The sequence below is a fragment of the Fistularia commersonii genome, chromosome 7 (assembly GCF_037954325.1).
Source record: "Fistularia commersonii isolate RoL2024-O1a breed Wild chromosome 7, RoL_Fcom_v1.0, whole genome shotgun sequence".
In the NCBI taxonomy this organism is placed as follows: domain Eukaryota; kingdom Metazoa; phylum Chordata; class Actinopteri; order Syngnathiformes; family Fistulariidae; genus Fistularia; species Fistularia commersonii.
Genome location: NC_141290.1, coordinates 2,827,253 through 2,854,149, shown reverse-complemented (window position 1 = coordinate 2,854,149; position 26,897 = coordinate 2,827,253). Strand labels below are relative to the sequence as shown.

Here is a 26,897-nt window from a genome sequence, read left to right as displayed (position 1 = left end):
TTAAAACACTTTATAGCCTTGACTTTGACACTTTATAGTTTTATTTGTATTTCTTATCCCCCCCCCCTTTTTTTTTACTATTTATACAATTTCCTACTATTATTTATTATTGTTATGTTTTACTTGAAACTCTGGCACAACAATTTCCTTCGGGATAAATAAAGTTGTTCTTATTCTTATTCTTTTCAGTAACTCATCGTAGCTCCTGTGTTTCCATCCGGGTCTTCCTTTGAATTGAGCGGCTGTCCTTTATATCCTTCTATCAGCAGCAAGAGGGAGGGGCCAGAATGAAGGGGCGTGGCCAGAAAATCAGAACGCGAGTCGTGATTGGTTTGGAGCCTCGGCGCACGTGCTCGGTTCTTAAGCGTGCTGCCTGGGACTTTTTTTTTTTTCCCCTCTCCCTCCACCGCTTCACAACAAGCTGCTCCCCCGAGCCGCACGGTCGCACCGATTCACCGTCCCGGTCAACCTCTCTGGCACTGAAGTAAAGGAGAACAGTGGTGGAAAATGAAGGAAAAGACGCTCGTTTTCCTGTGGTTACAACTTTTGGCTGCCTGTCTTGTGCTTGGAGTTAAAGGTAAGTTGCCTTTTGTTATCTGTTGACAGTTTAAACCGTCCCCTCGTAGTTAATAATGTCCTACTATCGTATCGCTCCGCCGCGGCTGTCACATATTAAGTTGCCGGTTTGACGGTGAAGTTGCCGTTATTTTTCTTTTCCAATTTTTTAAAATTGTTTACTTCTCACTTCTCCATGCTAGGGGGAAAGAGGTACCGCCAATTTACTTTGGTACCGACGGAATAACGGGGACCTTTTTGTTGACGCGGCGTCACAACTTGGTCCTGTCTTTGATTAATGACCGGAAGTGATGAGCGCTGTTAAACAGCAACTTGATTTCGTGTTGCGTTCAAGGTCCATCATCCTCTCCAGGAACAATGATTTCTTACTGAGATAACATGTTTTTTATGCATGTTGATGTCAGGAGTGGTACCTGAGGGCAGTTTTGTTTATAATGCCCCTTTTTAAAAGCATGTACATTCTACCCGCCCCTACATACACGCACAGTGTTAACCTAATGCCAATGGCGTTAGTCTTTGTTTGGGTTTATATGCTTGGAACCCATTTAGACCGGTGGACAAAAAGCTCAAATGGCCTGATTCCTCCTCCTCCTCTCTGCTCGCAAATCAGGGTGGACCCATCACATGTCCGCCAAGTAGAGGTAGAAGTCTTAAGTGTGAGGAAGCAAGGCAACAATAAGTCTTCGACAACGATAAGCAGCGATCGGAAGTCATCTGCAACCAGAATCGGAGCTCAGTCTTCTCTGTTCAATCAAATAGGGTGCAGTCTCCTTGCAGACTGCACACAGATTGGTTTTATAGACAAGCTTTTTCGAGAAACATGGCGACTAAGATCATGCACACATATTTGTCAGTTCATACCTCACACCTGGAATGTCATGCCAATAGCACACATCGATTTACTTACACAGCAAAAAGAGGCAAAGTACATGTTTCACAACAAGGATAACCTATTATTCCCCCCACATTATCATGATGGTTTTAATTTCCTGTATGAGTGTGCAGCGTTTTTCATCACACGCAGAGGCAAGAGATGAGATGAGAACAACTTTATTTATCCCGAAGGAAATTGTTGAAGCATTCACAATATTATCCGTGGATGTGGACAGTCCCGTGCACGTCCGCTGGTCGAACGTCTGGATTGATTTGAATTCCGATGTCAACCTTTGACCTTATCCTTGCAAGTCAGTTCGAAAGCGCATTTTCAGGCGAATGTTCATTCAGAATATCACGGTACACAGATGTGCAAATGGAAAAAATTCTGCATTACCTCTTATAAACAAAAAAAAAAAAAATCAAAACAGAGTAATGCAACAAATTAAAAAAAGATTGAAATACAAGGATTATACTGTTAGTGTACTGGGTTGTTTGGATATGCTGCACTACACTTGGTATGCTGTGCTACTTACACATCTGTGGATGGGGAGGAAATACTCACCCATGAACATTATAAATGGCGGTTACATAATTAAATGAATTTGACAGTAATTGAGCATGACTGTGACAGGAGTGCTGTTATTGCTTCAAGTGATATATATATTTAAAGCACTTCATTTTTATGCCATAAATCCCTGGGGAGACAGGCATCAGAATCATTAGCCTTTTATTCACGCAGGATTGTTGCTTCGGTTTTGGTTTTCTGACATTTGTGCTTTTCAAGTGTCCAGCAGTATTGGCACACATTGTTCCGCGCCGGTGGAGTGTGCATGAAATATTGTGGCCAGGAAGACATCAGTTCAAAGTTTGGCTTAATCTCACAACGGTTGTCGGACTTGGCTGTATTAATTTCAGTTTCTGTAGAATGAATAAGGGTGGAATTTCCGGGCAAATGTCTGAATACCTTCTCGGAGAGTGCTGGCTTAAACTCCAGGAAGAGCTTGTGTTTGGCACCAATACAGACTTGCACTCAATACCAGGTGAATATTAGAGCTTCAAGTTCTTGTAAGCCTGGCCTAGAGTAAAGGGCTGGGTGATCTGGGGAAAAAAAGTGTACATGCTTGTTTCCATGGTGCTTGTTTTAACCTCACTTCTGTTTTGGATCAGCACATGAAGAACCCACAAAGAAGTTGAGTAATTAAAGTGTTGTTTGAATTCCACAGGTTGCAGGTAATGTCTTGCAGTTAATCCACAGCATTTCTCTGTTTATCTCTTGGGGATTAGTAATTTTTCTTTCAATTTTTTGATCGTTTTTTTAAAGATAATTTTCAAGTTATTTAACTCTGATATATAGACATGTTTTTGATATTTCTGCCTGACTGGTTGCTTATTTTCATGATAGTTTTCTACTTTTCTATTTCTAGCAGGTAATCGTGTTTTTCCGTATCAAGGCCATAGAGTTATGGATCCAGATTTTCCAAATAGAAAGAAAATCCACAAGAAAAAACCACAGTTACATGGTGTTCTATTTACATCAACATTTGAACAACTCCTTTCCCCACTGAGAATTGAAAAATAAATAATGAGATGATTTAAAAAAAAATCAAGCATACCGTCATAGTGTCAACACCGAACCATAAATCTTGGTTTTTATCACAACTGGTAAAACCCCATTGTTGACAAGTGTCCAGTGCGATGAGAGCATGTTTATTCCCGAGGGAGCTGGACTTGCTGGGGTAGGTGCGGCTCCGCTGACCGCACTGTTGAGTCACTTTTTTCCGGACGCGTCCGCCAGCACAGGCATGTCAGTGACCCGCCCGCAATACGGCTCAAGGGAAGGCGGGGGGAAGCGGCGGCCGCGCCGTACAAAACACTCCCAGGTCAGGGGGGTAAGAGTTTTACCTGACTGAGCTGGATTCGGCAGGTCGTCTCTGTCCGCCGCTCAAAGGAACACAAGCGGAGAACGGTTTAGTGTGTCAGGCTTCGACAGTCCCCTCTCGTATAAACAGCGACAACACACTTAAGACGGCTAAATATAGCTAGACGCCTGGCGTGTGAGTGTGAGGGCGCATATGAGCACTGTATGCATTTTGTAAATGTTGGCAGGTGCATACCTGCTGGTTTTTAGTTGAAAGAAATGGCATTTGACAATGTCGAGGGGCTAATGTGAATAATGCAGTAATTGTATGCCCAACTAGATATTTCCGAATGACCGCCGGTAATTAGAGTCAATACCGAGATTCTCGACCACGTCTTATTCTGTCTTCCATCTTATTGAATGGGATTGCTGATCAATAGCCAGTCCACCGAAAGGGATCCATTTTCATGTAATTGTAAAATCCTATCTCAGAGTTATTTAACATATAAATAATTGCGATCCGTAAATGTACCCTGTACATCCAAATGACTGTTCCCGGAGTCCATAAATGTAATTGATGTTGAACGTCGTGGAGATGGGCAGAGTTAAAATGACAGCTGGAAGAAACAAAAGTGAAATAACAACCGCAGAGTCAATAAAGAGCAGTAGATTCAGCTGCTGAGACCAAATGGTAGTTGAACAATGAGTCTGAACCAGCAGCTTAAAAATAACAAAAGTACTATACCCTTTTTACTTTTTCTTTGCTGTCATTTCCCTTGTTTTCATGCAAAACCAAGAAATATTCAAACCTTTTTGCTCAATCTTTCAGACCATCATCAATCGTGTTCTGGCACAAATGATAAATATTAATCAAACCGCAACTGTTACGTACAAATCAATGACTGCCATCATATTTTCGACAGGATGGGAGTAAGTGTTTCAGAGCGTCCCTCAAAGAATGGATCAGGCAGGATGATTTAGTCTGTTTGGTGATATTAAAAGTGATATAAATATCACTATAAAAGTGATATTATTTGTCAAAAGTAGAGCTTGCAGTGAGTTAGCTCAGAGTTGCTGGGGGTCTTCTGGAACACCCGTGACCTTATATTCCCACCAAATCCCCCAGGACACTGCAGGCTCTCTTTTCCCCCATTTCAATTTTGAATCGCTTCCCCAATCAATATTTCATCGCAATATGGAGTATTTTCTAATCTGGGGAACTTTTATTAGCGCTCGTCAGCCCACTTTCCAATCTGCCGTGTTTAATAATGTATGCGCCGTCATTTGAGCTTTAGCGCAGCCGAAACGTCGCGTTTTCAGCCGCAAAATCCGTCAGCGAGAAATGTTTACAGCAAGTTATCTGTATTATCATATCATTAATAAATTATTGGCATCCATCCCTCTTGCTGCGTGGCATTTCTTCACTAGGTTTCAGGCGCAGCACCTGGGAGCAACGTTTGTGGTTTTTACTAATTGCGAGCGACGCTCTTTTAGCAGCCGGCCCTCATTTTTAATTGTTATTATTATATTTGGAGTACCAGCAGATGGCTGTCCTGGTCTGATCACAGGAAGCTAACCTGCAGCTGAGTCCTTGTTTTATATGGCTGAGGTTATTTAAGGATCCAGTGGGCTTGATGAATTTTTTGCTGCACACACACACACACAGACACACACCGCCAGGGTTGCTTTTCCCGTCTCCAGAAATTTAATTCATCAGGCGCACATCATTAGGTCTCTGGGCACCACCATCCCCAACAGCTTTTCCAAGTGTGTGTGAGTGTGGCCAGGAGATATTTAAATTCTCAATATATCCAATATTGTCTTAATGGGATCACACACATGTTTATAACTGTCATACAAGATTTTCCTTTGTTTAAAAATCTCGCCTTTCTTCTGTTGTCTCTTAGTTCAGTTCATTTTATGGTTTTTCTTGAACGCCGCCAAGACAAATAGTGAAATGAATTTGGTCCGAGATGTTGCGTAAAAATGACGACGCTGTGTGTTGAGGTTATCATGATATCACAGTCGTGTGTTTTTGCGCAGCATTGAGTTAGACACAGGCTCTGCCCACAGTTTTCTGGAACACTGAGTTCCTGCTGCGCCTGCCAGCCTATACGCTTCGGCGTGCCAGAGCGGAGGGCACAGCCGGACCGGGCCTCGGGACCTATTAGAAATAAGCACTGATGCAACTACACAGAGATAGAGATATATATGTGTGTATACACACACACATAAACGAAACCATCACTCAAGTCAGGCCAGCTCCGTCTCTCTGTGTTTTGATATTCCCGTGTGTTTAGACACCGTTGGATTTTGCGCTCGTCCTTTCTGATAACTCCACAGTGAAATGAGAAGTGTTTCACGGCCTGCGTCGTATCTCGGGCCTCTCTGGAAGGGTGCAGCCTCCCGACGGGCCTAATTGGTGAAGCATGTTCAGTTTCACAAGTAGAACTGGGGCTTTTCCTTTCTTTCTTTTTTTCTTCTTTTCAATTTTCCCAAACCGTTGATATTATCTGTTTGCCCCCCGGACGGGCGATTCCAGGGTTCACCTCTTAATGATATAGCAGATACATTAAAAATGTCACAATGTGTCAATTTCCCTTTTTTTTATCTGTCAACAAACCGTTGCCAGGTAAGAACTTGACATCGTTTTTGTAAGCACACTTATAAAAACTCAAATCTAAGTACATACATGTAAGTGGGTGTGAAACAGTCATGGCCGCAGCTGATTGGATAGCCGCTTTGCGGCCAGAACCAAAATGTAGACGGGACAAGAAGATCGTCCCTTTCTGACCCATAATGTTGGATAAATTTATTCCCAACGACATTTCTTTCAATGGATTCAACTCATAGGCTGCACTTGAATTACATATTGCGTCCCGTTGGGAGGACAGACCGCAGAAGTGCTTTTGAGTCCATTAATTCTTATCCATTACAGTGAGTTTGAGGGCGTAGCAGTCTGACATCACTGGCATCTTGTGTGACATTTGCTCCTTGTTTTCAAATCTTTAAACCGATGTCAGTCATGATGATATTTCCTACTTAATATCTTCCATGTTTTCTGCAAAAATCTTTTCCATTTCTCCAGTCAACCTTGTTGTCCTTGTCTCTTTGCTGATGATTTTGGTCGATTTGATCCACTGACAGACGGCAGCTCAAGAGGAAGTTCTGGTTACAGTTGACGCCTGTTCCTCCTGTACCGTAGCATCTTCTTTGCTTTACAAAACAGTTTCCTAGGACACCGGCGGAAGAAAATGTTGAGTTGGAGCAGTAGCTGAACTTTCGGCTGCTTCTTCCTGCGTGACACTCCTGGAAACATCTAAGGAAAGAATTTTTTTGTCCCCCTTTTTTTTTTTTTTTTTTTTTTCGCAGAGCCGTATTCAGGTCAGCAACTGCTCTCATCACATACCGGGACGAACAGATATAATATTTCGACGGGCGCAAAAGGACGTCTCTCAGGATGTTTGACACCCTGTGCTTTTACAATTAATTATTCTGCCCCCGTTCTCGTCCGACGTTATAAGTTTTGCAGACTCACATTCTCTCTCCTTGTTAGCGGTTGTTATTGGCAAGGTGAATAAGTCATTACGTGGTGATGCCTGTAACTGCTCCGTGTTTTTGGTCTGGTTTTTTTTTTTTTTTTTTTTTTCCTTTTTGTCCAGCGGCAGCATAGAAAAGGCACAGACCATGACTCATAAGGAATGAGAAAAGCACAATGCCCTGTGGAAATGGCTTATCCTGCCAAACACAACCCCACATAACTTCCCGATCTGTCGCTGCTGGGAGACTCAAGTAGGACTTTGTGTAGGTTGGTGCTCGAATTTGCGTCGTCACTACGCGTCTCTTTAATAATCGACATAAGCGGGGTTGGGAGATCACTACAGGGGTGAAGATGTAGGAAGAGTCGGCGTGAAAGTAAATTTCAAACATCACAAATCCGATACATAAACCTTGAGTTTCACCTTCATTTAAATTCTTGTTTGTTTGTTTGTTTGTTTAGAAGTTTATTAGGACAGTGTACAAATACATTAAGCACAGAGGCAGAGATGTTTGTACCAGATTATAGCTCATAGCTAATTTCCATCTGTAGTGGAAAGGTGTAAAATTATGAACGTGGCAGCGTTCAGATTGATTTGATCTTAATTTAAATATTTTTTTGAATAAGGAAAAACATTTTCCTACTCTGCATCATGTCAGCCAAACTCTGTCTCTCCATATCACCCATTGGTAGTCTAATTATTTAATACTATGGACGCAGCACTCGAAACTATAGCATTTCTTCAAAAACTGAACTGAAACAGTGGCCACGTATTCACCATGAAATCCATAAATCTGTAACAGAATTTGTGTCCCAGCCGTCCACGCAAGATGTGTAAGATCCGGCTTCTGGTTTCCCCTGATGCTGACGAGGGACATTTATCACGTGGGACGGAAGCCGCAAGCATTTCTTCAATTCTTGCATTATTTTGGTTCCTCAGCTCATGACTCGTCATACCATGAATGTTGATGTGGGCTCCTAACCCTTCTTTTCAATTTGAGTCTTATCCCCCCCCCAACTAATGCATTGGCGAATTTCTACAGTCTATTGGGGTTGACCACCTTGACTAATTCTTCTCCTGTCTAAATTCCCCTAAAGCAAGGATCAATTACAAGCATTAAAGAGACAGTTGAATCCAATGAGCTGGTCTCAATCCAAATCTTCATCGGGCCAGTGTTTGTTTGTTTTTTTTTTTTGTTTTTTTTTTTAAAACATTGGACGTATTCAGTCATATCAAGGACGACCGGGTTAACATTGTTATTACTTCCAGTGGCCAGTGCTTTGATTTCCTCCGGGGAGTTGGGGAGGATTGTTCCTTCCTGAAGATAAACAGGAATCCACTTTTGGATAAGGCTACGTTGGCAGTGCCAGCCGGGCTCGCTGCTCAAACCTTCACTTATGAGATACCAAGGCACTCCAAGGACCCCCGAATCTGGCAAAACAGCGATAATTATTCTAGATGTCCTTCGGACAGACAGCCTAAGAGGTAACATGCCAAAACCGGATAACTTCTTGGATTCCAAAGGAGTGGAAATCTACCCCGTGTTTTTTTTTTTTTTTTGCGATCAATAAATGGTTTCGCTCTATGCTTTCTACAGCTTTAAAATGCAACTGCTGAGTCCACAAATTACAGTATGTCAGAATCTGATTTAGTCGTCTAGTTTAATTCTTTTACCCCGGAGACCACAGTTCTGCAGCCGTCTTTGTGGTGCGGGCCAATGTTAGACCTTGAATGAGCTGAAAGCGCTCGCAGCGCTGAGTGTTTTTAAAGAATAAGAAAAGACTCGTGCGGTGCCGGCTTAAAAAAAGGAGAGGAGCGTTCAGGCGACGGGGCTGACGTCTCTATAATGCCCTCTGAAGCCTCTCGGCCTCGTGGCAACGTGCGCAAATTACATTCCTTTATTGTATATTTCTAAAAAAAAAAAACCAACAATCTTTTCCCACGAGTCTGCTCTTTCTTAAGGTGGGAAGAAGTACCCAACCGAGAACGGGGTCCTTGTTCATTTTTAGCCTGGATCTCAGACGCCGTGCTGCGTCAACCCCCAATTTCACACTCGGGGTCCGACCTCAATTTCCTGGACAATTATCTAAATGATAAGTGTGATGAAGCCCGCCTCGGGCACCAGAGCGCTCTGATTTATGTACTCCTTTCGCATCGTAGGTTTAAGACCACGGCTGAATGGAAACCGTCCATATTGCCAAGTACAGCACGCGCGCTGGGAAATAGGGGATCCTTGTGCTGCGCGATAAAGTTGCGCCTCCTGTTTTTGGCTTTCATTGTTTTCTAAACATAGTTGTCATTCTTGGATCCATCCGTGTTTTTGAAGCTTCCATCGGCCTCTTGGCCACCCTGACTCCCCGACCAGCCCAGACAGCCGCCAGATTGTAAAGTTCAGGTCTGCCAGCAGGGATCCCGGTGGAAGCCTCCAGCATTTCTATTGTGTTTGCTGTTGTGGTGATGATTAGTCAGCTGTTTGGACCGTCACAGCCAAACCTGCTGCGGTCAATTCCTGCCTCGCAACAGCAGAATCCCATAGAAAGTAAAACTATCCAAATATTGCTAAGGACTGCAAAAAAAAAAAAAAACAACCCAAAAAACGTCTGAAATGGGTCGGACGTAAACGAGCACAGGTAGAGCTCAGCCGGTCGTAGCTGCTGAAGCCTGGAACAACCTGGAATTTCAGAAGATTAGAGTAGATGTTTGAACCGTAGCTGTTGTTGAAAGAGTGAACAGTAAGATTTTAAACTTTTATTAAAGTTTTCTTCATTTAAAAAAAAAAAAAAGCTGATTTGAAGTCAATTTGTTTCTATGAACTATCACTATAACAATTATAGGCTGCATATTCTAGTGAAAAACTTACCATTATTGGCTGCATAATGGGGTATAATCTAGTGAAAACTTTAAATAGTAGGGTTGTAACAATACACCCATCTGAAGCGATCAGTCAGTTTTACGAATTGGTTGCTTTTATTTTTGAAAATCCCTGCGGCATTTGTCGTTACCCCTCGCAGCTTCGCGCGGACAAATCTTGTTCTCGTCCAAAGACACGAAATTGTTGACGATGCAAGTGTGATGCACACCCCGCTTATCGCGTAACTAATAGACGTCAACCGCTGTACCTGGTTCCAAAAGGGCACGGCGACGTCCATGAGTCACGCCGTCATTGAGCAGAGCGTCACCTAGAACTATCAGCTGTTGCTTGGCGGGGAGCGGGAACGCCTGCGTCCACTGGAGTCGACAACACATGAATGTAGCCCAACTGTAATTTTGTTTTGTTGTTGTCTGGATTTGTGTTTAAAATGACGTCTCCTTCTGCAGGTGATTACTGTAAGGTGAATGTGTGCAGTAATGGCGGCACCTGCGTTACCGGGACAGGAGCTCCGTTCATTTGTATCTGCACCGATGGCTTCTCTGGAGAAACCTGCAATGAGACTGAGACCGGTAAATTCAACGTCTTCCTGGACAAAATCGCAGTCCGTATAGACCGCGAGGTCAAAAACGTAAATAATTTTGTCCTTTTTTTTTAAGGCCCTTGCAACCCCAACCCTTGCAAAAATGACGGCGTCTGCGAGGCGGTGGGCCAGTCCCGCCGAGGTGACGTCTTCAGCGAGTACGTCTGCAAATGTCAGCCAGGTTTTGACGGAGTCCATTGCCAGAACAGTGAGTTGTTTTTCTTTTAATTTTAATTTGCAGTTTAATTTGCAATTTTAGTTTGCAGATTCACCAGTTTATTTCCAAACGATGTCACGTTACCAACTTATTGGGGTTGTCGCCTTTTGAAAATAAGCTCAATTAGTAAGAACGAGCAGGAATTAGGTTTTGAAAATAAAAGGGGAACCTTTTTAAATCCAGCATGGAAAAATATACTGCTCAAAAAAATAAAGGGAACACTTAAACAACCCAATGTAACGCCAAGTCAATCACCCTTCTGTGAAATCAAACTGTCCACTTAGAAAGATTCATTTTGACTTGTTTTAAGGACATTACATCAACGTCGGATCAGCCTGTCGTGTGTTTTTCCACTTTCATTTTGAGTGTGACTCCAAATCCATAAATCTGATTTCCATTGATAATTTTTGTGTGATTTTGTTGTCTGCACATTCAACTATGTAAAGAACAATGTATTTAATAAGAATATTTCATTCATTCAGATCTCGGATGTGTTATTTTAGTGTTCCCTTTATTTTTTTTTTAGCAGTGTAGAAACCACCTGAAAAATCTTTTGAAATTATTGAAATATTCTTTAAAAGAACACCTTCTGCAAAGTCCTAACGTAGTTCTTAACCACTTCAAGAGAAGATTATCCACAAATATTCAGTTTTTTTTTTTTAAATCTCCAGGTAATTTTTTATTTTTTTTATTGCATCAAAATGAGTGATTTTTCAGTTCAGTTCTGATTCGTCAACAGCGGCTAAACATTAAATGAGGAGGTGAGCTGAGTGGATGTTGGAAAATAGTCAGTATTTCAAAATGCCAAGTGGCGTCCTCTTATGCCAAATTTATAAAAAAAAAATAAAATAAAAAAAAAAAAGAGTGCGGTCGATTTTAAATCGAGCCTTCACATGCCGCCTGGAGTCCTCCTTTCCTGCACAGATAGTGTTTACATCCTTTGAGGTCTTTGTTTATCAGTCGCCACACACACGCACACACACACACAGCTGCCGTCCTTACGCAAGTTGCGTTCACACATCACTCAGCTCAGGTGGGTTTATCCGGGGTCGGCCACATAGAGGCAGCAACCGTGGGGAGCACGTGAGCGCCTTCCCCTCCGAGCTCCTCCGGCCCACAAACAGACACAGATGGCTACTGTTTGCATGAGAGGGCGCGCGAATAACAGAGGACACATGTGCACGAAGGCCTCGTTCGACAGGAATAGTTTATCTTGAAAGAGAGGAAAGCAATGTGTGTTTTGTGCTTGATCCTATGTTTTTTTTTTTTGTTGTTTTTTTTTTAATCCCAGGTACACCCGGGGCAGACTTAAGTTTGCTTAAAGGTAACAAGAAAAGTAGAACTTTGTGAAATCAGGGTTTGGGTGTCTTGTCGGGCTCTTGTCTCTCTGTCTTCTTGAAACTAGGAACTAGGTGATCCCTATTCTCCTGACTCCAAGCTGAATCAGAGGAATTTCACGCACACACACACGCACACACACACACACACACACACACACGGAATTGCCTAGATCAGCATTATCTCCCCTGGTTTCTGTGTCAAGGCCAGTACCAACAGTAGGGGTGAGATCATGTCAGCGGCTGATGTCGGTCTCATCCCTCAGACTCAAGTATCAGGGAATATTTATATATTCCGTTTGAGGTTTCAGATATTTTATGATCCTTCAGTTGATACTGTGATCCAAAAGGGCTTCGGATAAAACCATAAATAGCCAAATTGGAGCCGTGCGTGGCAAACGTAAACATACTGAATATCGTCTTTCTGTGATACTAGTTATATCATCGAATTATTTCCTTTCAATATTGGTGGGTGTTTGATACATGGTTTTGATGCCCTGCATTTTGACAGTGAAAATTGCCTGGAAAAAGTATGGGTTGTTATAACTATCCCATAGAAATATAAAATCCAGTAAGAAATGATATAAACATTTGCAAGAAACTAACAAAAACATAAAGAAATAACATAAAAATGTAGTGAAATTAAATCCTTCAAGTTTCAGGTAGAAAGTGCTTAAAAATATGTTAAGAAATTACCAACAATGGGCTGGATGTTAATAAGATTCAGTCAAATGTTGCTTCCCATTTAGAAAACAATTGCAGAGATCATCAAAAATATGTGTTTCTTTAATAACTGAAAGTGCTGTGGGCAGATTCTCCTTCCGTGTTTGCGACGCGTAGACTTTGATATTGTATCACGTGATTTCGAATGTTCTGATATAAGATTGTCCAGGATGGGTTATAACCCTCTCCACGTTTAAATGACAGCCATTATAAAAAAATTCAAATATATATAAAATGCTTACAGTGTGTGTGTGTAAAACAGCTGGACATGCTGTTTGAAAAAAATAAAATAAAAATGGTGTCCTGTCAGCTGGCCTGACGGTGCCCTTTGAGATGATTGTCACGGCGAAGATTTACCCACATCCAGAATTGCTCTGCGGCCCAGTTTATAGCTTTCTAGCCAGGATGGTGACGGGAGGGATTGGCTCAAACCCGACACCACACCAGCGCTAATGTGGGTGTTGACAAATGGAGGCCAGATGTTAAATGATATGTTGTTGCGGTGCTGGCTGATGCCGAAGAAAACTTAAAAATTTCAATATTTAGAAAAATGATTTGCCTTTTTTTTTTAAAATGTGTAATAACTTGAAAAATGTCACATCGGACACATTTTATATCTGTATTTTCACTCATAGTGATAAGTCAGATGCTCCAAACACAAGTATTTAGATACGCTGACGCATTGCTTACCTGACTTCGGCTCGAATATATATAATTTTTTTTTTTTTTAATGCTGTTAATTTTTGCTTGGTGATATTAAGAGAAAAGGTGGCAGTTTTTGTGGTTATTTGCACATTCTTTTCAGAATTCTCTTTCTGACATCTAGATCATTTCGAGCGGATTATTTGGTCTTTTCTTGCGTATTATATTTGCCGTTGCTAACATTTAGATAATTTCTTGCTGATATCGTAGGTGACATGATCTGAGAATCACAGAGGGAGCAGAAATATCCTTTTTACTAGATTGCTACATCGCATCCCACATGATCAACCTCACACACCGCCTCATGCTCTCATATACAGCGTGTTACACACACACACACACACAGTTCGTCGTGTCTAGCCAACAGAAAGTGGCGCTGAGCGCTCGCAACGTCAGTGCTGCGACTGTTGCCGGGCGAAACTGAACACGGAGGCGGAAACGCCGCGTTAAGTCTGCCCTCCTTACAATGTCACAACTATCCAGGCCTGACTGCAGCATGTCTAACCGTCCTGTCACACTGTCCTACAAGGAGGAGAGAATCCGTGTGTGTGTGTGTGTGTGTGTGTCAGCTCCACAGATTCATGTGAATGAGAGAGAAATGGCAATAGCTGTTTGCTTCATTGCGGGCCAAAGCAGATGGATGGAAACCGAGGCAAAGAAAGTCTGTTTTTTTTTTCCACAGCCCACTGGGTCTAAATCTGGGATTCAGACACTGTAGGCAACAGATTAGCGCAGATATTAGCCCCTTCAAGTCTTTGAAGGATGAGCGTAAGCGGCGTGATCTTCTTTGGGTAGTTTTTAGGAGAGTTTTCATCTTATCCCAGGACGAGGACTCTGCAGAGAACATGATGGAGCCAATCTGTCTTTGCTTTTCTGGTCTATCTGTAGTTAAACAGAACGGGAGTCGTGATAAGAGAGAAAACGGCAACAGATAATGACGCAGATAAAGGACGATAGCCCAATCGGTAATCAAAAAAATGCTTTCCTCAAACTTTTAAAATATCGATTGACTTTTGCGTGATTTTTCACGGCTAAAATCGTATTTTCATCATGATTAAAATGAAAAAAATGGACTTCTCAATGGTCTTATTTCTGAATGTCATTGCCTAATCCATGCGTGTGTGTTTGCGCTGTCATGGATCGAAGTAAGCCGGGTGTTAGTTTCAAGGTTTACAAAAGTCTCGAGGTGAGACAAGCCAGATCGGCCTATCAGATTCCCCCAAAGCGGCTTAGCTCCAATCACAACCGTATAAGAAGCCACACGAGCAGCTGCTGTTTGTTTTGACTCGGAGGTGGACACAAACACCAGCAACGACACAGAAAAACAAACGTGACACGACGGGACAACCGGTCGTTTGGTTGCTTTGCATTTGGACCATTTATGCTAATTTGTTTTAGTAAAAATAATGTGACATAAACAGGCAAAAATCAGTGGGTCAGAAATTCAAACATTTTATGTCAAAGGCAAATACCGTCATTTCCTGGACGATAAGCCGCGACTTTTTTCCCGTAAACAACGATGCGGCTAATGTATGGACTTTTTTGGGTGGGGGACGCTAACGAGCTTCACGCCGCTAAAACATTTATCCTCGTCACATCGGACCGATGAAATGACCGTGAAATTCTGAGTCCGTTCAACTTTGACGCCGAAGAAGACGACTTTGACGGTTTTAGCGCGCAGGAGGAAGCCCGAGATAGCGATCGGCTAGCCGGTGCGGCTTATATTGCGGTGCGCTCAATAGTCTGGAAATTACGGTATATAGTCTAAAAAACACAAGCTTTTTGCAGGACGTGTGCGTTCAAGTGTCCGTTTTAAAATTCAGAATTGGACGAGAGAGAAGCCACAGCTACCGTTTAGCCGCGCGCAGGATCCTCTGTCTCCTCGCCTTGATCTATTTAAGCGGTGCACTTAAAACGCCGCTTCGAGCTTTTAAACCATATTATGTGGCACCCTGGAAATGGGCGCGCGGCTGCTATTCTGGGTCGGGCTGGTGCCTCCTGGGGGGGCCGCGGCCGGTCCGGCCTCCACCGTCCCTGCCGCCTCGTACATCTGGAATCTCTCCAGCCGCCGGGTCATTTTTCTACTTGCCGCCTCGGCTTGACGCCGCAATCACATTGCCTTCGGAGCGGCTCCCGCGTTCCTGCACCATGGCAACGGAGCGGAGTGATTTTCTAATTTTACGTTGACATTTGTGGGAAGTAGCGAGTGATTCTTCCTGTCTGCATCTGGCACAGGCTGGATTTAGTGTTTGGAATTGAAAGGGTCCTCACCCCTGCGGACATATGTGCAAGACCTTTCTGTTTTTTTAGGCATTTCTCGCCACTTGGTCTTGTGAAATGTATAGGAGACATAATTTCAGGCCAGGAGGAGTTGATTTAAACCACTATCCTGCGCATTGGTCAGCAGAAACAGTCAGCTCCAGCAACAAGACATGATTTTTAATTTGAATTGAGAAAATAACACAGATGCTTCACTTAACCTGCTCTGTGAATACCAGCAATGCATATGTGCTGCATCCTTAAACTGAACATTTATATTAATGATTTAAACCCAGTTTGTGCGACGTATCCGAAGGTGCCGACTGAATCAAAGGCAGAACACTGGCGGTTTGAACTCATGACATAGCGGCTGTATTTTATCATGCGGATCATGTCAAATTTGGTTTGGCATTATTCGTGCTGTATTTATGACAACGTACTGATAGGAACCAGAGGGGCTTGTAAAAATAGGGAAAAAAAAAAACAAAAAAAAATGCTTTTTTTGTAATATGCATATTGGCTAATGTTTTTTATGGGATTTTTGTGTTGCATTTAAGGTACTTCCTGCTCCCTTTTTAAGGTTATTTTTTGCAAATTTTCTGACATTGTTAAGGATAATAGCACAAAGTGCACTACATTAAATGAAGTCCAAACCATTTAGACTGCTCATTTTCATACCAAAAGCTTTTTTCCCCGCCAATGCGGAAGTCTGAAATCAGAGCCACCGATGTTTTTTTTTTTTTAAAAAAAAACAAAAAAAAAAACAGCGGGCCGAGCGCGTCTCCGCAGCGACCTACTGAGGAAGTAACACCCATCTGATCTGCGAGACGAGTCGCGGCCTCGTGTCTTTACCCTCCTTCCGGTCCGTACATCCCCGGCCTGGACGGCTGACCTCGGCCATTTACCTTCCAGCTCCAGACGAACCGATAACAAGGCCGGCAGCCATCCTCCCTGAGCCGTGTCTGTCTCCGGGATGGCGTGTTCCTCCCGGGCCCGTCCGGCCCTTTCGCCCGCCAACGCCTCATGTCAGATAAATGGATTAGAGCCCGAGGCGGCCCAAACCCCGGTCCCGCCGAAGCCCAATCCTCTTACCGCTCGGGGCCGCCAGCTGCCGCGCTTTCCGCCCGTCTGTTAACGGTTACCGGGCCATGTCTCCACCCCCATCTGATTTGACGACCTGACCGATGAGGATCCGAACTGACCTCGAACCGAAAGCGGTCCAAATATCACAAACTGAACTCAAATTATGTTCATCCAGCTTGAGTTTTTCAATCTATGTCATGTTGCATCCAAACCGTTGAGAGAAGTTTAGCGCATTCCTAATTTAAAGGGCCCAAATAGGTATTTGTGCGCAACTTTTAACTTCTATTTCATTTTCTAATGACCTTTTGCGTTTCTTTGGAAGCACCTGTCGCACCGCGTTTCAAATATATCACCGCTGCTAGAAGATGTCAGAACGTATCAGATTGAAATTCCCACACCCGCGGGTTCGGACACGAAGCCGTTTGTTACCGTCGGCGTGAAAGCGTCTGCTCGTCCGAGACGTTCGCACGCATCCGTCGCGGATACACCCAAGATGCGCAGGCCGACCGACTGTAATTCCCCTTTTTTTTTTTTTTTCCCCGCGAGCCGTCACGTGCGACGTCGGGCCGTCTTCTAATCCGTTCCTCGTGTGTTTGTGTTTACAGCCGGTTTAGTCACACAGAGAGGAATGAGTCGGGGTTCCAGCGGGTTTGGCTCGGCGCAGGGGGAGGGCGACATCCTGAGACGGCTTAAAGAACTACAGAGGGGATGATGCAGAAGTCCGCTGGCGTGGCTCTCCTGAAAGTTGACTCATTTGAGACAAATCCGCTGTGATTCAGAGCCGAGTCGTGAAGTTTTAACGCGTCTGACATTTTGATGACACTCCACGATCCACACGCCGAACATTTTAAGATCATCTGGTTCTCATTAACTAGTCGTCTTTAACCGTTCCTCGTCTGTGAGTCGACGTTTTTAAACCGTCAAAATGCGAACTGACTCCCTCTCCTCCGCTGCAGCTCCAGTCCTGTCAGCATGGCTTTAACTAACATACGTGTAAATCCTTCCATTGAAATCCACTAACGCCTGTCCGACCGTGATCCGCTCCTCTAACAACCACGGAGCTGCGAGCGATTCGCGTTCGACTAGCGGCGCTAACCATGCTATCTACCTGTGCAGATGTCAACGACTGCGCCGGGCAGCCGTGTGAGAACGGCGGCACCTGCAGGGATCTGGACGGGGATTTCAAGTGTCACTGTCCGTCCCCGTATGTGGGCAAACATTGCCAACTGCGTAAGTCCGCACCCTCCCACATCCCTCAACTTATTTCTAGTATTCAATAAATCCCAGCCGCTGTTAGCCCAATGAGCAAAGCGGCGCCACGCTTCCCTGAAGTTTCGGCTCCTCGCGTCTGTTCTGGCAGGATGCATCTCTCTGCTGGGCATGGAGGGAGGGGGCATCGCCGAGTCCCAGATCTCCGCCTCGTCGGTGCGATACACCATGCTGGGGCTGCAGCGCTGGGGCCCGGAGCTCGCCCGCCTTCACCTCAAGGGATTGGTCAACGCCTGGAGTGCCGCCACGCACGACAAGAACCCCTGGATAGAGGTCAGGGATTTGAATCTGCGTAGAGATAGATGTGCAAAACTGTCCCCCCCCCCCCCCCAAATAAAATTTGTCTTGATATTGTGACACCAGCTATAGTACACCCCTGAAAAAATAATCACCATATTGGGAAATCGTCTTTTGATATCAAAGTATAATCACCATATATGATGCGGTACGGCAATACTAATGTCTCCATCGTTATTAAGTCGCTCCTTTCCACTTTTGAGTAAAGTAATAACTCGGGACGTGACCTTTAGGACCCACGTCTTTAGATTAGTGATTTTCATTAATGTTTTTGTTTTTAAATTTCACGTATTTTCTCTGGTTTTTTTTTGTACTGCCATGCTAATATGCTGCCGTAAGAACAGCGTTCGCTTTTAGGTCATTCCTTGTTATTTAGACTTTACGAAGAATTTACAAAGTTAATATATATTTTTTCAAGTTGAAGGTTTGCTGATTTTAAAAAGGTGACTGGTTGCCTAATTATTCATGGCATTTTACTCCCATAATTTTAAAAACAACCCGTCAAATTATATGACAATCTTTGTCAAAAACAGAAATTGCAATGAAACTTTGATTCATGACTCCAAGGACAGTGTGAAATTCAATTTTCTAAACAAATATGCTCAAATTCTTAACGAGAGCATAAATTAATAGAATAAAATAAACAAAGCCGAGGGTGGAAACATAAATTAGCTCAGAGGTAGAAGCCTCTGCAGGGCTTCTTGGACTTTGCTAAAGTGAAAATATATAAAACAAACCGTTTTTCATGGCTTTCTGAAACTGTTTTGCTCTCCGGTGGAGTCTGTGTTTCACAGAAGTTTCCATTTTCTACACAACCTGCCGGTTCCGTCATTTCTGGAGAGAAGTTCATTCTTGACCAATACGGCTCCTTTTCTCCAGATCAACATGCAGAGGAAGATGCGTTTCACGGGCATCGTGACGCAGGGCGCCAGTCGCATCGGAACCGCCGAATTCATCAAGGCCTTCAAAGTGGCCTCCAGTCTGGACGGCAAGACGTTCACCGTGTACAGGCTGGACGGACAGAGGAGGGACCACGTAAGGCCACACGATGCGCAAATCCGCAACCGCCCCCGATTTACCGTGATTCATCGTCGCTGTCAGCGTGTCCACACACACACACACCTTCACGCGTGTGTGTTTGCGTCCCTCTAGTGGCCTCCTCCGACAAGCAGAGGTCGGCCAGTAGAGGGCGCTGCCATGCAAGCCCGTCGGATTTTCCCCCTGACACGTTTTGCTTTTAACTCACTTCTGGGGTGTTTAAAAGAGGCATCCAGCCGAAGACGACTGCTGTGTAAAGCCAGTTATGTGGGCTTTAAAGATCCATATAAAATTAGATCCTGATATAATTTCATCTGTAAAACCTCCGATCAGGTGGAAAATGAAAAGAAACATATCAGGAAACTGGTTCAAGACAAATATTATTGAGAAATTGAAAGAAATAAAATAATAGACAACATACCAATCTCATCATCCAGGATGACGTCCTTAAGAAAGTGATTATTTAAAAAAAAAAAAAAACCATGGAGTTTCAGGGGAAAAGACCAGTGGGGAAACATGTTCTCACAGAGGAAGTCAATCTTTGGCTGAAAGGAGGCTGTAGTGCAGCGGAACCCTGACTTACCAGAGCATCAACAGACGAGTTTTCAAAGATATGAGCTACCGCTCAGTGAGATAATTTGCTTTTCGCTTTGTGATACAAGCCGGGAACCGAGTTAGAAGCCAGCAGGATGCATGTCGGATGCCAACGTGGCCGCCGTCGTCCGTGAAATGGTTTTTAGAAACAGTTGGAAGTGCCTCCGTTACTTGGTAGTCCAGTGGGAATCATGGAAGAGATGGAGAAGATACCGTGAGCAAGAGCATCGTCCGTGAGAAGGCAGTGGACATGGACGGGGATTTGGTGCCGCAGACGGCAGGAACATCAACGGATGAGTCATTCAAATGATGGTTTTAAAAAGAGGAGCGGCATTTACTCCGTTTAGACAAAGTGTAGCAAAGCGTGCAAGTTGTATTTAGCAACACATCGTAGCAGTAAGCGTGTAGCCGGTAAGTTAACTCCATCGGCATCTTTGTCCGATCTTCACGGTAAATACACTTAATAAAACCAGTTTATTTCTGTGCATTTCCATCATTATATATTATTTTTTCATACATTATTTGTTATTTATAAAGCACATGTGACAGAAGCGTGGGTCTGGAACAGATCAGTGGTTAAGTCCATTTCAATGGGGAATTTTCCATTTTGATAGCAGAGCAGATTGAGTCACGTACTCGCTTGGAATCGATCGAACTGGAATCGAGGTATCGCCGTCGCTTTCTTCCAATCGAAAACAAAATTCTTCACCGGCGCGGTTTTCCGAGAGCAGGAACTAACCCGTCCCTTCCTTCCCTCAGGTTTTTGTGGGAAACGTTGACAACGACGGCACCAAGACCAACCTGTTCGACCCCCCCATCATCGCCCAGTACTTCCGCATCATCCCGGTGGTTTGCCGCAAGGCCTGCACTCTGCGTCTGGAGCTGGTCGGCTGCGAGCTCAACGGTAAAAACCCCAGCCCGCCCGCCGTGTGTTTCGCACGTGAGGCGATTTTGGCCCGAGAAAACGGAAACGAGTTCCCTCCCCCACGCCCCGGTGGAGAATCCGGCCTCCACGGTTCCGGAATTATTTCCCTCTCCGTAATTGATCTCATCGGCCGGAAACGTCCCGTGGATTCGCTCCAAGTCGATCCTCCCAAACCGCCAAATCGAAACCATATGATGCTGTTTTACATTGTTGCGACATGCATCACATCCCGACTGGGAAATGTGTTCCCTTACACCCGACATCACCGAATATAGTTTTGTTTACCGTGAGGGTTAATTTAAAATTGATAAATAAGTGAAATTTAAAAAAAAAATCACCATATTTACCACCTTTTTTTCTGTCATTTACATTACATTACATTTGGCAGACACTTTTATCCAAAGCGACTTACAATAGAGGACATAGGGGCTGCAAATACACTTGTAAATACACGATGCACACGAAATATACAGAACAGTAAGCTTGGGTTCGTGAGTTTTTTTTTTTTTTTTTTTGGGACAAAGACATACACAAACGTATACACACACACACACACACACTGCATAGCCTAACTTGCTGCCTAACCTGATCTTGGGCATCAGCGCAGTAAAAAGTCCTGAAAGAGAACAGTTTTTACCTGTTTCTTGAAGGTTGAGAGAGATGATGCTAGTCTTGTTGCTTCTGGAAGTTTGTTCCACCACTGAGGTAGTAGAACTGAGAACATTTAAGTATTTTAGTCACCAAAAAGTATTGGGTAATAATAAAAAAACAATGCAATTCAGCTACTCTAGCTCACTTTGATGAGAGGCTCGGAGGTACGTCTCTCCCGAGGAGGTTGTTTAGACTCGTCATTCATCCCAGACGCCGCCGATGTCCAGCCCGTCGCTGAATGTCCGACTCGCATTATTCCCCGTATCTGCCCGCTCATGCTCCTCTCTGTGCACGGCTCATTTGTGCCCTCTTTTGTTCTCACTCATCATCACAGCTTGCATGCTCCTTTTGTCCATTCGCAATGTCGTCGTCCTCCACACCAGCTCCGGGAGACATTCTATAAACTCTTGTCTTGTCATCACATTCAGAGATGAAGGGATGACACTTGTAAACGCTGGAGACCAGTAATTCATGTTGACCAATAATGCAAACTCCACCAAGAGCAGATTGTGGGATATGGGCGGCAATATCCTCCTTTTTAATATCAGCTCCAGCTGATTTGAAACCTAAAGCTCGCACGGAAAAAGTGCGTGAATAACAAATCTTTGATCGACAATGTGGTCAACTCTTGTGATTTGTTTTGGAGCGGAAGAAGGAAAAATGATCCGAGGAAATTGGCAGTTAGTCATCGAGGCGTCGTATTGAAGTCAGAGGTGCCGAAAAGCCGCGAAGAAACTCCCTCTTGAAATATTCCGACCGGGTAGAAATGGCCTGAAATGAGCGAAAATCCTCCAAAAACATTTATCGCTCACGTGATCGTTCACATCCAAGCGCACAATGTTGATCAATAAATTCAGTTCTATATTCAAACCTTTATAGATCGATTATTGGGGGGGAAAATACTCTACTGTTTGCGCTTCCGTCTCGACCGCCCCTCGTTTTTAACCACGTCGACTCTTGCATGGCCGTGGGCGCCGAGTAACCTCGCGCATCTTTTCCCTGCCGAGGACGTCCGCTCCCCTCGTTCTCCACGCCACCGTCGTCTTCATCGCCGTGTCTGTTTGCTGCTCGGCTTCCTGCCCATCCCTCGCCTATCATACTTTCTCTCTTTCTCTTTCTCCGCCCGCCCGCCATGGCGTTCCGCCTCCTGGTCTCGCCTTCACAGTGTATTCAAACACCTCAGGTTGCTCGGAGCCGATGGGCATGAAGTCGCGCCTGGTGTCCGACCGCCAGATCAGCGCCTCCAGCACCTTCCGCACCTGGGGCATCGAGGCCTTCACCTGGCATCCCCACTACGCCCGCCTGGACAAGCAGGGCAAGACCAACGCCTGGACCGCCGCCACCAACAACCGATCCGAGTGGCTGCAGGTGGGAGGACGCCGCGCCGCGCCGCGCCGCCGCGCCCGCAGTATCCGTTCCTTCCCCTTATTGACGCCAGGCCCTTCCCTTCAGATCGACCTGCAGTCCCCCAAGAAGATCACGGGCATCATCACCCAGGGGGCCAAGGATTTCGGCTCCGTCCAGTTCCTCACCGCCTTCAAAGTGGCCCACAGCGACGACGGGAGGTTCTGGACCGTCGTGAAAGACGAGACCACGAGGGCAGACCGGGTCAGTCCGGCTCGGCGCAGAAGCCTTTAGCTGTTCTTTGAGCTGCGATGGAGCGCCGTGCAAAAAAAAAAACGTGATATCCGTCGAACGGAATTTCCAACTCAGTGGTGAAGAATGAATTCAGAGCACGAGGAGGATGAAATACGAATTAAGAAGATGTCCTCTGATCAGGTGTGAGAAGGTCTAATCATCTGGAGTTTGAGGAAAGATGGTTCTGGGTGGAATGTGTGACACGCAAGTCCCTCCCTGCCCTCCGTCAGTCCCTCACGCCGGTTCGCTTAAATCCAGATTTATATAAATCACAATATCCAGCTGTCCATCCACGGCCTCCACACTCCAGATGTTCACAACAGTAATTAATTCCAGGCTGCTTTGACCTTCTATATTAAAGCGACTCCGGTTTATTAGGGACGCCAAGGTCCGATCAATAAAACCAAATCCACATTCAGCAGGATTACCGTGATTTATCGGAAAGTCCTCTTACAAATTGCCTATATGTATATATATATATATATATATATATATATATATATTTAAATTCTACATCATAATCCCCAGTACAGAGTTTGTGTCGCTGATTCTCTTTTTAAACTGCGCTAACTTTGCTGGGTTTTAAGCGGACTCAGGTTCCCTGCGAGGGATAATGTAGGCCTCTCAGCTTTAGCTGGGTGTAAAAATATCGAAACCGTCTCAGCTGTGGTCTGAGGTCGAGAAACTCCTAACAGTTTTATGTTTTTCCTCTGTGTTCATAGGTGTATTCACACTGTAATAATATGTCCGACCTGCTGCCAGAACACACACGTGAAAACTATGGACAGCCAGAGCTTCGGTGTTATAAAAGTTGAATAAACGATCTGCACACATTGTTTCGACCATAAATGCTCCCAAACCCCGGGGATTCTGGATTCGAGTCATAAATACTGCTTTTTTTTTTTTCTCTCGGAATACTTCGACGTTCTCGAGCGTCGTCCCTCAAAACAGTGCACGTCAAGTCCACAGTCTTGAATCGTGGATCTTTTTATTTAGCGATGTTTAAAAAGTGTTCTGACCGGCGTCTCCCCTTCTGTCCAGGTCTTCCCTGGCAACAGCGACAACAACGTCCATAAAAAGAACATCTTCGAGCCGCCGTTCTTCAGCCGATACGTGCGCATCCTGCCGTGGGAGTGGCACGAGCGCATCACGCTGCGCGTGGAGCTGCTAGGCTGCGACGAGTAGCCCTTCCCCCGGACCCTCTTCCCCCCCCGCGGACCCCTTCCCTCCTCCTCCTCCTCCTGAGCCACACATGCACTGCCTTGCTCGGCCCCGGGGGGGCAACGAAACACCGGCGTAGCTGCGGCAGCACCACCACCCCCACCCCCAGCACCAGAACCCTTCAGGTCACCCCTACGCCGCACCCAAACCAGGTGTGTGTGATCGGCTCCGAGGCGGAGTCCCGGCCCCGGCCCTCCCGCCGGGGGTCAAAGGTGACGGGTTCTGCTGCTGTCTGGACTCCGAACCCGGATCGGCCCCACCTGGAACGTCAGACCTCCGAGACCCCACAGCTGGTGATGTATATAAGCTTCACATTGCAGCTTCTCTCTTGATTGACAGCATCGCGCGCACACACACACACACACACACACACACACACATTGGGTTACTATGGGAAACCGCGATATTTGGTCTGTGAATTGATCCTTTGGGAATTCTTTTCAAAAAAAAAAAAAAAGTTTGAACACAATTTATATGCACGTTATCCCCCCCTCCTCCCCCAACCAGGCCATTTATTTATATGCACAACAGCAGCTCATGGTTTTATTCCAAAACTAATAGGTCAGTAATTAAGACTTTTACTGTAAAAAATTAAATAAATAAATAAATAAATCGTGTTTAAATTATTATATGCATAATTACTCTCCCTCAGTAGCATTTCATGAAAAAATGTCCATTGTACATCACAAATTATGAGTAGGATATAAAACAAATTCGTTTACTTTTTAATTGTAAATAATTCCAGTGCTAAAAGGCATGTTGTTTGCTTCACAAAGGTTCCTGACGGAGCCTTGACTGTTTCCAAATTCGTTATAAGGATGTTATTGAGAAAGTAATTAATTACTGGCCTCTTAGTTATGGAATAAAAATAGAGAATGAGGGAATAATAGATGATTTATAATGACCAGTACAGAGTGGATGTACTACTGAAGTACATATTTAGCACCAAGTTAACGGAGATGTGAACGTGAACAAAGACAAAACGTTAATTTTGAGGCTACTTTACTATTTGTTTTGCAAAAACAGTGGTCCGGCTATGACGGGAAGTATTTTCAGTATTGTCGTGCTTTTGCTCGAACCCTCAGCTCGGTGATTTTGGGGCTCGGATGTCAGCGAAGCGTTCACATTCACATAGCAGCCGCGTTTAAAGCCTGATTTCCACAAAATCCATCGCTCTGAAGGGGAACCGCATCACTTTGACCAGCAGCTGTGTCTCGTTTTGACTCTCTGAGGTGATTTTTGGCCGCGTCACCGCAGGTTTTGGGTTTGCGTCGTGCCAAAAACCCCTCAGGTTGCGTGTCCGTCGGTAGACCGGCGCGAACACGCCAGCTCCGCACCGAGTCGAGTCTGCAGAGCGAGGTCACTCGTCTCTAGGCTAAGGATACGCAGAAACATCTGTCGCAGCTGAAAGGTCAGAGGTCAACATGTGAGGAGCCTCTCACTGAATGAACAGTAGGGCGGGCGATGAAGGACAAGTCGCTTGACTTCTCCAGATGTTTTCCAGCATTGATAATTCTCATTATATTTTAAAATGGACACTTTAAAAACATAATTTTGATCACTGTCCCAACACTCTTGTCGTAATACAGTCGTTTTCAGGTCATCTATTGCCACCATACGGATTTACAGATTGTCTCAACGGCAGAGCAAACACTGACTTCTCAGGATTTTTGTAAAACAATCAACCGAATTAGGGAAAAAGTTAAAAACGTCTTAAAAAAAAAAAAAAAGCTCAAGCCTAAACTATCGTCCAGGTGACCGTGAATGTCGGACGTCCAGATTTCTTGCCCGTCCCTACTGAAAGGAGGTTGAGCATCAAAACTTGCGCTGCGGAGTGAGAACGAGAAGATGCACTTACTTGCTTTTTATAAAACATAGATTTAGCTGAATCTCCAGCACATTCGAGGTGTTTTAGGAAAATTCTAAGTGTCAGTGAAGTACATTGTCAACATGTGATGGTGGTTCATTTAGAAAAGATAAAAAAAAAATTAAAAAAAAACCCCGACGCTCATCGTGGGTGAATAGTTTAATCGTATCATCTTTGTACAGGCTGTTTTAGGTCGATTCTCTTAAGACCCCTCGCGTTCATCTTGTACAGGAAGACCGCGGAACTTGCATATCAGACCGCGTTCAGGCGTCTGGCTTGGAGATGGGCGCTTTTTTATCAATCTGACCGGCGTCTCAGGTCACGACATCTGCTCCCGAAGGCAACATCAACACACCAAACCCAAATCTCACCCCGTCACACGGTTTTCACTTATGATGGCACTTTGATGTTTGTATTTTGAAAATAAAAAAAATAAAATAAATAAACAAATGCTATTGCGCTCTAAGGAACAAGCAGTCACCTTATTCACGACTAGGACTTTTGGTTTGTTTTGGTTTTTTCCGCCGGATGAAAGTGACCTTCGGCTGGATTCGGCGGTTTGTTTTGATATTCGCCTGCGGTCGGGGGCTGACGCTCCGCTGATAAGAAAGAGGGGCGGCGGAGATAAACCAAATTATTTAACCAGATTTTTTACGGTTCCGAACAGGACATGTAAAAACAACCCCCGCCTCCCCTCCGTCATGGATTTCTAAATCTTTCCACCCCATGAATTATGAATTATGGGCTTGTGCAATATTGTGCTGTGTTTAGTTTT

The 26,897-nt window shown here is 44.5% G+C and overlaps 1 protein-coding gene across 4 annotated transcripts; it reads left to right on the top strand.

The window, feature by feature from the left end:
- The first annotated feature begins 378 nt into the window (after positions 1 to 378).
- mfge8b (milk fat globule EGF and factor V/VIII domain containing b) lies at positions 379 to 26,139 on the top strand. 4 transcript variants are annotated; one of them, XM_086149166.1, is made up of 11 exons: positions 379 to 577; positions 10,168 to 10,290; positions 10,378 to 10,509; positions 11,810 to 11,842; positions 17,739 to 17,852; positions 17,983 to 18,164; positions 19,068 to 19,223; positions 20,580 to 20,724; positions 22,580 to 22,764; positions 22,849 to 23,004; positions 24,076 to 26,139. In XM_086149166.1, exons 1-11 carry the CDS (start codon positions 508 to 510, stop codon positions 24,217 to 24,219), a joined length of 1,440 nt encoding a protein of 479 aa, XP_086005292.1. In that variant the 5' UTR covers positions 379 to 507; the 3' UTR covers positions 24,220 to 26,139. The 4 variants fall into 4 exon arrangements, with proteins under 4 accessions (XP_086005292.1, XP_086005294.1, XP_086005291.1 ...); XM_086149165.1 differs by having other exon boundaries at positions 381 to 577; positions 22,562 to 22,764; XM_086149168.1 differs by lacking the exon at positions 11,810 to 11,842.
- The last annotated feature ends 758 nt before the right edge of the window (positions 26,140 to 26,897 follow it).

Coding starts and splice junctions, on each gene's coding strand:
- mfge8b (XM_086149165.1), top strand. CDS start 508: ATGAAGGAAAAGACGCTCGTTTTCCTGTGGTTACAACTTTTGGCTGCC. Junction 578..10,167: donor TCTTGTGCTTGGAGTTAAAG/GTAAGTTGCCTT, acceptor CTCCTTCTGCAG/GTGATTACTGTAAGGTGAAT. Junction 22,765..22,848: donor ACCGATCCGAGTGGCTGCAG/GTGGGAGGACGC, acceptor CCTTCCCTTCAG/ATCGACCTGCAGTCCCCCAA.